The sequence below is a fragment of the Galeopterus variegatus genome, unplaced genomic scaffold (genome assembly GCF_000696425.1).
Source record: "Galeopterus variegatus unplaced genomic scaffold, G_variegatus-3.0.2 Scaffold319, whole genome shotgun sequence".
Lineage (NCBI taxonomy): Eukaryota > Metazoa > Chordata > Mammalia > Dermoptera > Cynocephalidae > Galeopterus > Galeopterus variegatus.
In genome coordinates this window covers 254,455-265,346 of record NW_007726430.1, presented here as the reverse complement: position 1 = coordinate 265,346, position 10,892 = coordinate 254,455, and the positions used below count along the sequence as shown (strand labels likewise).

The 10,892-nt window shown below is 55.9% G+C and overlaps 2 protein-coding genes across 2 annotated transcripts in view; one reads left to right on the top strand and one right to left on the bottom strand.

Moving 5' to 3' along the window:
- Positions 1-10,878, top strand: part of LOC103586212 (leucine-rich repeat transmembrane protein FLRT1) — a 17,820-nt gene extending 6,942 nt beyond the window's left edge. The window contains exon 2 of the mRNA XM_008567430.1: positions 8,159-10,878. Within this exon, the coding sequence (XP_008565652.1) occupies positions 8,208-10,229 (2,022 nt within the window). The 5' untranslated portion in view covers positions 8,159-8,207 and the 3' untranslated portion in view covers positions 10,230-10,878. The remainder of the gene's footprint in view (positions 1-8,158) is intronic.
- The window catches only part of MACROD1 (MACRO domain containing 1), a 175,820-nt gene that overhangs the window by 113,373 nt on the left and 51,555 nt on the right, over positions 1-10,892 (bottom strand).

The following is a 10,892-nucleotide window of genomic DNA, read 5'->3' as shown; positions in this document are numbered from 1 at the left end:
CACCGCGCTCAACCAGTGAGTAGACCGGTCTCTATATGGGATCCGAACCCTCGGCGGGAGCGCCGCTGCGCTCCCAAGCGCCGCACTCTACCGAATGCGCCACCGGGCCGGCCCTGCCCTGGCTTCTTTCTGAAGGCTCCGCCAAGATGGGTAGGCAGCTGCCTGGAGTGGGGCCTTTAGGAGGACCCTGGGGCCCTTGTGGAGACAGGATGGGGGCGGGACCTGCACTGGGCACCCCACACAACCCCTCCTTTGCCATCCTCCTCCCAGGAAAGTGGGATTCTCGGCAACCCATTACAGGTGAGGAAACTGAGGCCCAGAGAGGCGCTACCCCAGGCCACACAACTGGGGGTTGGGAAGGTCATCTTGTGAACCCAGCCCTGTCGGCTTCTCAGAGCCCTTTTTAGTCCACACGCCTCCTTCTTGGGGTTGGTGCCATCTGGAATTCCCTGCTGCTTCCTCAAATGGAGGCTGAAACTGTGCCTGGCACTTGGGGGACCCAGCATCAGGACATCCCTGCATGACCTGCCTTCATTTGGCCAACAGGAAGGACAGCCAGGGCTAGGAGGCAGGGGAGGCCTGTCCAGCCTTCCCTCTCCTGCCTGTGAGCCCCAGCTCCTTCCCAGCCTGGCTCCCTTCAGAAATACACCCCACCCCTGCTCAGCCCCCATGTGCTCATGTTTAACTGTGCCCCGCGACCCCCCCAGCAGCAGATGCCATCTCCCACAGCGTGCAAGGCCTCCGCCAGACCTTGTGTCCTGCAGCTCCCCCTGTGTGTTGCCCTCACTCCAACTCCCCAGAAGGACACCCTGCCCGCCCCCGAGGGCCCTGGGCCCCTGCCAGCCCCAGCTTGGCAGGATTTGGGGAAGACAACAGGGCAGAGTGCCAGGAGGCCAGGGGTCTCCAACAGGGAGGTACGTCCATGCAGTTGGCAGATATTTACAGATGTTACTCAGCACCTACTTCTACTAGTCAGGGAGTGTGGGAGTAGAGCTGGACCTGGACTCAGCCTGCGGAAGGTCAGGGAAAGCTTCACGGAGGGGGTGGCTAAGCCAAGGCCCGAGGGAGAAGCTGGCCTGGTATGTTGGTGTCCAAGGAGCAGGAAGAACATGTGCAAAGGCCTGGGAGGTGAGCAAGTGAGGTGGCTTCAGGAACTCGTGGCATGTCAGAGTTCCAGAGAGACCAAGGTGAAAGCTGAGCCCTGGGCCCCTATGCACTCCCCTCCTCTCCCTGGGTCTGGGGTACCTCCCATGAGGGGCTGGAGCAGCCCAGGACCCACAGGAGGGGCCTGCTGTTGATGGCTCACCCCCAGCTCTGTGTGGCCCAGACTTAGGGTCGGTGCCTCCACCATAGCTTGGGGGGAGGAGCAGGGCCGAGCATGCACAGTTTGAGGTGGTGGGGGGCAACATCCCAGCATCAGGGAGGCTGATAATGAATCAGTCTACCCTGGAGCCACAGCAGGGGCAGAGGAGTGATGAAGGGGCACTGGGGAGGAAAGGAAAGACAAGCAGGTAACACAGAGGCTAAACTGGCATGCCTGGGCAGTTAGTGGGTTAGAGCAGCTTTTAAACTTTATGCATCAGGTACATAGAGGCTGCACTTTGGAGAGGGTACTTTGCACGTATGATCTCATTGAATCCTCAATTGTAGGTTCCCATGTAAGGGCAACTATGATGACCACATTTATAGATGAGGAAACTGAAGCTCAGAGAGGCCAAGCAACTTGCTCAAAATCACACAGCCTGGAAGTGGCAGAGGCAGAACTCGAACTCAGGCTTCTCTGTCCTAGAAGATGGCAAGAGCCAACAACTGATAGAATGCCAGAATGATGCTGTAGGCCGTCCCTCAGATAAAGGGGGTCCTGGACACTCTAGCCTGAGCCATCCCACTGCTCCCCTTCCCCGCCCCCGGTGGCACGCCAAGGATCCTGCTGTCAGTCATGGAGCTGGCAGGTTGTAACTCACGCCAGGCTGAAGTCTGCGGGATCTGTGCAAGGAGGATAAGTGATCCCATAAAAGACGGGTGATTTACCAGGTTTAATTTGATGGCCACATAAACTATCAAACACACAAGGGAATAAGAAGGCCGCCAGGTACCCAGGCAGTTAAGGGCTCCTCTAGCGAGGTGTGCTGTCTTCCTCCCCACCCCCAGGTCCCGCCTGCTCTCCTGGAGCCAGAGGGCTCAGCCTTGGGCTGGCCTTGGGGAAGAGGGGACAGGGGAGCTCTGGCCAAGATGGATGAGGCCTGCAGACAGGCGACAGAAAGGCCTTGGGTCCCTGCCTCCCGAATGCTTCTTGATTATCCATCAGGCATCTCTGAAAGGTGCAATTTAGACTCTATTATGATGCTGGGTCCTCTGGAGGCTGAGGACTGTGGCCATGAGCTGAACAGGCGCTGGGAACAGATGTCCATGTCAGAGAATGCAGTAGCTGGCCTCGGCTTTGGCCTTAACAAGCTGCCCCCTGTCCAGAGCACTGCCCCAAAACGCCCGAGAGCAGAAGCTGCCTAAATCCCTGTGCCAGGACTCAGCAGGTAATAGACCAGGGCAAGTGTGTGTCCTCAGGCCAGTTGCTGGAGGCCTGGGCAGAGGTGCTCCTGGGCTTAGACTTGACCCCAGTGAACGAGGCAAGGTGGCCTTTGACAGTCTTGAGCATTCTTGCCTCCAGCGCCTGCCCCACTCTGCCTCCCTGCTTATGGAAGAGTGGTCCCTGATCTGTGCAAGACTTGACCCCAGTGAACGAGGCAAGGTGGCCTTTGACAGTCTTGAGCATTCTTGCCTCCACCTGCCCCACTCTGCCTCCCTGCTTATGGAAGAGTGGTCCCTGATCTGTGCGGGAGGGACTGCACAGTGAGGAGTAGAAGCCGGGCTAGCTGTGACCTTGGATGGCCCCTCACCTCTGAGCCCCAGGCTGCTCAGTTGTAAATAGAGCCAAGGACATGTGCATATGTGATAGCTGGGTGCAGGTACATGTCATGGACCTCTGCACCATCGCTTGTGAAGCGGGAGTGGGAAAGGCCTCGCCAAGGTTTTACACCAGTGTCTGGGTTTATCCACGTCCCCTATAGGCCGGTATGTCCAGGTCTGCATGCTGTTCTCTGCTTCGAGCCAGTCCTCTTCCATAATCTGGGCCAATGCCCTTCCCAGTTCCAGATGTAATGAAAGGGGATGTGGTCAGATAAGGAGCCTGGGGTACACACACCTCCAGCCGCTCAGCCCAGGCCCCAGGGTCATGTCCAGGAGGCCTGGGACTCACTGTCCTCAGCAGAGCATAGTGGTTAAGCACTGAGGTCCTGCAGCTAAACAGCCCTGGGCTTGAATCCAGACTCCACCACCTCCTGCCAGGGGACCTCTCCATGCCTCAGTTTCCTCATCTATAGAATGGGTCAATAACAGTTTCTTCTTTGAAATATTTAGTAAGCATCTGCTATGTATGAACCACTGGGCTGGGCCCTGGGGGTTACACCAATGAATAAGACCCACACACATCCCTGCCCTTATAGAGCCTACCTTCTAATGGGGAGACAGATAATAAAAAACAAAAAAGATAAAATACATACACTGCACATGAGTTGGTAGTAAAAACTATGGGTAAGCAAGGTACAGAAAGAAAGCGTATTCTGGAGGTTGTAACTTTTGATTGGGTGGCCAGGGAAGGAGGTGAGGGAGCGAGCCTGTGGATCTGGGATGAGTGGTCCTGGCAGAGGGAACAGCACGTGCAAGGGCCCTGGGGCACCGGGGTGTGCCCAGCTGCTGTGCTCAGTGAGGGAGAAATGGAGTGGACAAGCCCACTATGATGGTCTTGTCCTTGGGTGGAGGAGTGGCACAAGGATTTTACCAGGTGACTCTCGTGTCCACGAAGGGAGGAGCTGGAGGACATGGTGTGGGGCTCTGGATGGGAGGGAGGCGAGAGGAGAGGAGGGGCCCGGGTAGCCTGTCAGGGCCTCGGACAGGAGTCACTGAGGAAACAAAGACAACAGCTGAATCCCCGGAGAGAGTGGGAGCTCAGGGTGCAGGAAATAAAGGGGCTGAGATCATGAGTGGGGTCATGACCTCATAGCCTGGCCTGGGAGCCAAGCCCTAAGCAAGAGTCAGGACTAAGCAGCCAAGTATCCTCGGTCCCCAGGCCAGCCAGGGCTGGTCTGAGCGAGGAGACTCGAGCTGGCCCCAGGAACCCAGCTTTCTCCAGGCTTTCCTGACCTTGGTTCTCCTTGAGGGGCTTCTTCTCCCTCCAGCTCTGCAGGCAGACCCCACTCGCACCCCCTGCCCCTCACTTGCTTCCCCCCTGGGTGTTCTTGGCTGGCCCTTGACCTGCACTGGGTCTGCCTCATGAACAAAGCTTCACGCCACCAGCAGGCCCTGAGTGGGGTTAATGTGTTAGCTGTGGTCAAAGCCAGAGTCCGGAGGCCTTAGAGCTGCTGGGCTGATGGAGCAGAGGCCTCTGTCACTGCAAATGGAGCATGAGTGTGTGGGGCGAGCAGCAGAGCCCTCACCACAACCAGCCATCTGTCCTTGGGTGTCACCAGTGCCAAGCCACACCAGGCCCACGCAGACCGTGGCTCCTGCCCTCAAGCAACCACAGATTAGTCAGGGACATTAAAATACTAGTCACCAGACAGTGTGACCTGTAGCCACAAAGCATGGCAAGCCCATTGGTGGCCAAGATTCTGGCCGGTGACCCAGACGGCCTGGGTTCCTCCTAACCACTTCTCAAGGGGTCTTGAGTATGTTGACATACATCTCTGAGCTTCAGTTTTCTCATCTTTTAAATAGGAATAAGGGCGACTGTGTCTTTGTGTTTGCTGGGAGGATTAAATCACTGAAATATTTGTAAAGCCCTAAGCAAACTATTATAATGTGAGCTATCGTACCCCCAAAATAGAATTCCACGTGGATAGAACTGGGGCTGGCACTTAGTAGATGCCCAGTGAAGATCTGTTAGATGGATGGGTGGATGGATGGAAGGATGGTGGATGGATGGATGGATGGTGGATGGGTGGATGGATGGAGGGGTAGATGGTGGACGGATAGATGGATAGATGGTGGACAGACAGATGGATAGATGGTGGATGGATGGTGGATGGGTGGATGGATGGATGAGTAGATGGTGGACGGATAGATGGGTGGATGGGTGGACGGATGGATGGATAGATGGTGGACGGATGGACAGATGGTGGATGGGTGGACGGATGGATGGGTAGATGGTGGACGGATAGATGGGTGGATGGGTGGATGGATAGATGGGTGGATGTGTGGACAGATAGATGGGTGGATGGGTGGAGGATGGATGGATAGATGGTGGACGGATGGATGGGTACATGGGTGGAGGGATGGATGGGTGGACGGATGGATGGATAGATGGTGGACGGATGGATGGGTGGATGGACAGATGGATGCTAGATGGGTGGATGGATGGATGGATAGATGGTGGACGGATGGATGGGTGGATGGACAGATGGATGGTAGATGGGTGGATGGGTGGACGGATGGATGGTGGATGGGTGGATGGGTAGATGGACAGATGGATGGTAGATGGGTGGATGGGTGGACGGATGGATGGTGGATGGGTGGATGGGTAGATGGACAGATGGATGGTAGATGGGTGGGTGGGTGGACGGATGGATGGTGGATGGGTGGATGGACAGATGGATGGTAGATGGGTGGATGGGTGGATGGGTGGATGGACAGATGGATGGTAGATGGGTGGATGGGTGGACGGATGGATGGTGGATGGGTGGATGGGTGGATGGACAGATGGATGGTAGATGGGTGGATGGGTGGATGGACAGATGGATGGGTGGATTGGTGGATGGACAGATGGATGGGTGGATTGGTGGATTGGTGGATGGACAGATGGATGGTAAATGGGTGGATGGGTGGATGGATGGATGGTGGATGGGTGGATGGGTGGACGGATGGATGGTGGATGGGTGGATGGGTGGACAGATGGATGGTGGATGGGTGGATGGGTGGACGGATGGATGGATAGATGGTGGACAGATGGATGGGTAGATGGGTGGACGGGTGGACAGATGGACGGTAGATGGGTGGATGGGTGGATGGACAGATGGATGGGTGGATGGGTGGATGGACAGATGGATGGGTGGATTGGTGGATGGACAGATGGATGGTAGATGGGTGGATGGGTGGACGGATGGATGGTGGATGGGTGGATGGATGGATGGGTAGATGGGTGGACGGGTGGACAGATGGACGGTAGATGGGTGGATGGGTGGATGGACAGATGGATGGGTGGATGGGTGGATGGGTGGATGGACAGATGGATGGGTGGATTGGTGGATGTACAGATGGATGGTAGATGGGTGGATGGGTGGACGGGTGGATGGTGGATGGGTGGATGGATGGATGGATGGATGGATAGATGGTGGACAGATGGATGGATGGATGGATGGATGGATAGATGGTGGACAGATGGATGGGTAGATGGGTGGACGGGTGGACAGATGGATGGATGGATGGATGAGTAGATGGATGGGTGGACGGATGGATGGATGGATGGATGGATGGATGGATGGATGGATGGATGATGGATGGATGGATGGATGGATGGATGGATGGATGGATGGGTAGATGGGTGGATGGGTGGACGGATGGATGGATAGATGGATGGATGGATAGGTAGATGGGTGGACGGATGGATGGATAGATGGTGGACGGATGGATGGATAGATGGTGGACAGATGGATGGGTAGATGGGTGGACGGGTGGACGGATGGATGGATAGATGGTGGACAGATGGATGGGTAGATGGGTGGACGGGTGGACGGATGGATGGATGGATGGATGAGTAGATGGATGGGTGGACGGACAGAGCAGAGGGAATTGCTATCTGGGCCATTAGGAAGACCTAGCAGAGGAAGGGATATTTGGGCTGGATCCTGAAGGGTGCAGAGCAGTTTGCTAGATGGAGAGGAACAGCCCAGGAATAGAGAAGGACATAGAAGGGAGAAGGGTTTGGCACAATTGAAAAATGGAGACACTTGGTCCCGGGAGCATGGGAGTGAAGTCCCTGCTGGCTCATTCAGCAGGTGCTGGTTCTGCTCCATCTTCCAGGATGGGACCTCGGCTCAGGCTCTGAGAGGCCATAACATGCCACCATTGAAAAGCCTTCGTGAACCCAGAGTTTTACAGCAGATTTTTGCCGGCTGCGTGAAGACACCTTCCCCACTGCGGTTGAAAGATAATTTCTCTTTAATTGTTTTTTTTTTTTTTTACCACTTTGAAAAGTAAAATAATATTAGAAAAACTACATTACAATTTTTCTATTTGTGATATCTGAAATTACACCTTGTAGACAATTTCCTCAGAGTGTGGACCCCTCCCTCCTTTAAACCGACGTATGTATTTTTTCCAAAATAGCTGGAAGTTTCATGATTTGGAAAGGGGGCAAGTTGTGTGGCGATTTCCCACACAACAGAAAACAGAACTAGGGAAGGCACCTCTGATAAGAGATTTCTGTAAATACATGAGAAAGTGATTCTGTTGACACCTTCTTCTGTCTATAGAACGTATGAGTGACAAACAGGACATGTTGTTTTAACACCAGACCATGAAGCTCGGCGCTCCCCACTACCCGCCAGTGAAGACGCTGGCAGCTTCCTTTTTGCAGGTTCTAGTGACACTCCCCTTTGAGCTTGCAGGCCTCCCAGAAACAAGCTTTCCCTTGAAACCCTGGGTCTGAGCCAGATAGCAATGCGTGTTCCCCATTCCAGTGAGAATCGGTGGCTCCAAATCCATAAAACATGCCCTAAATCCATCCCATCAACACTGAGCAGTACCTTTAGCCTTGACCATAAAGACTGGCTTACTGTGATATCTTGAAAGAAGAAACCAAAACCACCGCATGGCTCTCGCTAACTTAACCTTCCCGAGGCTCCTGATCACACTCCAGGAGGGCCTCGGCAGCGCACGCCTAATTAATGGGCAGCGTCTCTGCTCCTGATAAGACTGAACGTTAGCCAGAAGTCATCAGAGTCCGACCTTAGCCAGAGCGCTCACCTGTGATGTCAACTTGGCACAGAAAGGGTTGTAGGACCTGACTGCGGTGACCCCTTGGTGGCAGGCGGGTGGGTACATCGCTCGTTCCTGGGGCCAGTGTCTCTGTCTCGGTCTCACTGCACCTATCTTGTGCTCCCTGTAGGTGTTGAGGCTCCAGGTCAGGTGGGGTCAGGCTCCCCCAGCCATCCACCATGGTGGTGGTACCCCCCACCGCCACTGCCACCACCACACCTGCTGCTGCTGTCACGGCCACTGTTGTGATGACCACAGCCACCATGGACCTGCGGGACTGGCTGTTCCTCTGCTATGGGCTCATCGCCTTCCTGACAGAGGTCATCGACAGCACCACCTGCCCCTCGGTGTGCCGCTGCGACAATGGCTTCATCTACTGCAACGACCGGGGGCTCACCTCCATCCCTGCAGACATCCCTGATGATGCCACCACCCTCTACCTGCAGAACAACCAGATCAACAATGCCGGCATCCCCCGGGACCTCAAGACTAAGGTCAACGTGCAGGTCATCTACCTGTATGAGAACGACCTGGACGAGTTTCCCATCAACCTGCCCCGTTCCCTGCGGGAGCTGCACCTGCAGGATAACAACGTGCGCACCATCGCCAGGGACTCGCTGGCCCGCATCCCACTGCTGGAGAAGCTGCACCTGGACGACAACTCCGTGTCCACTGTCAGCATCGAGGAGGACGCCTTTGCTGACAGCAAACAGCTCAAGCTGCTCTTCCTGAGCCGCAACCACCTGAGCAGCATCCCCTCGGGGCTGCCCCACACGCTGGAGGAGCTGCGCCTGGATGACAACCGCATCTCCACCATCCCGCTGCACGCCTTCAAGGGCCTCAACAGCCTGCGGCGCCTGGTGCTGGATGGCAACCTGCTGGCCAACCAGCGCATCGCTGATGACACCTTCAGCCGCCTGCAGAACCTCACGGAGCTCTCGCTGGTGCGCAACTCGCTGGCCGCACCGCCCCTCAACCTGCCCAGCGCCCACCTGCAGAAGCTCTATCTGCAGGACAACGCCATCAGCCATGTCCCCTACAACACGCTGGCCAAGATGCGTGAACTGGAACGGCTAGACCTATCCAACAACAACCTCACCACGCTGCCCCGTGGTCTGTTTGACGACCTGGGCAACCTGGCCCAGCTGCTGCTCAGGAACAACCCCTGGTTCTGCGGCTGTAACCTCATGTGGCTGCGGGACTGGGTGAAGGCACGGGCGGCTGTGGTCAACGTGCGGGGTCTCATGTGCCAGGGACCCGAGAAGGTCCGGGGCATGGCCATCAAGGACATCACCAGCGAGATGGACGAGTGCTTTGAGACAGGGTCGCAGGGCAGTGTAGACAACACAGCCAAGACCACGGCCAGCAACCACGCCTCTGCCACCACGCCCCAGGGCTCACTGTTCACCCTCAAGGCCAAGAAGCCAGGGCTGCGCCTCCCCGACTCCAACATTGACTACCCCATGGCCACAGGCGAGGGCGCCAAGACCCTGATCATCCACGTGAAGCCCCTGACAGCAGACTCCATCCGCATCACGTGGAAAGCTATGCTTCCTGCCTCCTCCTTCCGGCTCAGCTGGCTGCGCCTGGGCCATAGCCCAGCTGTGGGCTCCATCACAGAGACCCTGGTGCAGGGGGACAAGACGGAGTACCTGCTCACGGCCTTGGAGCCCAAGTCCACCTACATCATCTGCATGGTCACCATGGAAACCGGCAACACCTACGTGGCCGATGAGACGCCTGTGTGTGCCAAGGCAGAGACAGCCGACAGCTATGGCCCCACCACCACGCTCAACCAGGAGCAGAACGCTGGCTCCATGGTGGGCCTGCCCCTGGCAGGCATCATTGGGGGCGCCGTGGCACTTGTCTTCCTCTTCCTGGTCCTGGGTGCCATCTGCTGGTACGTGCACCGGGCTGGGGAGCTGCTGACCCGGGAGAGGGCCTATAACCGGGGCAGCAGGAAAAAGGACGATTACATGGAGTCAGGGACCAAGAAAGATAATTCCATCCTGGAAATCCGTGGCCCCGGGCTGCAGATGCTGCCCATCAATCCCTACCGCGCCAAAGAGGAGTACGTGGTCCACACCATCTTCCCCTCCAATGGCAGCAGCCTCTGCAAGGGCACTCACACCATCGGCTACGGCACCACGCGGGGCTACCGGGACGGCGGCATCCCCGACATAGACTACTCCTACACATGATGCCTGCCCCACCTGGGCCACACCCCCAGCCCCTGCTCCAGCTCCTGGCCCGCCTGGTGTGGCGACGTGGCTTTGCCCAGCCTGCTGCAATCCCAGAGAGCAAGGAAAAAAAATTCCACGGATGACTTTCCCAGCAGAAAGCAAAGTTTGGGGAGGGTTGACGATTTTGTAAAACGCAACAGTGAAAAACAACAAAAAAAATGTTTTTAAAGAATAGAAGGCAGGAGGGGGATTCAACATTGTTGAAGACATAATTTATACTGAATTATGCCAGTTGGGGAGGGAAGGACTAAAGATAATATCACAGCAAGGGTCGAGCTGGGTTTTTGTTTCCTGAACTGGAAAGATACTACCTGTACAACGTCTGTGTACACCTCATGCTCCGATCAGGGCCATCACAAAAGAACCATCAGAGAGGAGCGGCCGACACACGAGGCCCCCACGCAGCTCTCCCGCTGCCGGCTGCTCACTGGCGACGGGATGCAAGGTTTTCAGGCTCCTCACAAAAGAGAGGGGAAAGAAAAGATCTTTTGCTATGGAGATAATGTCCTGAAATCTCTTCTCTGGTTCTTTCCCTTACAGATTTGCAGAAATATGGCATCTTTCACTGCATTCTTTGAACAATTATGTAGTCGATTAAAAAAAAAAAGAAAAACCAAACTT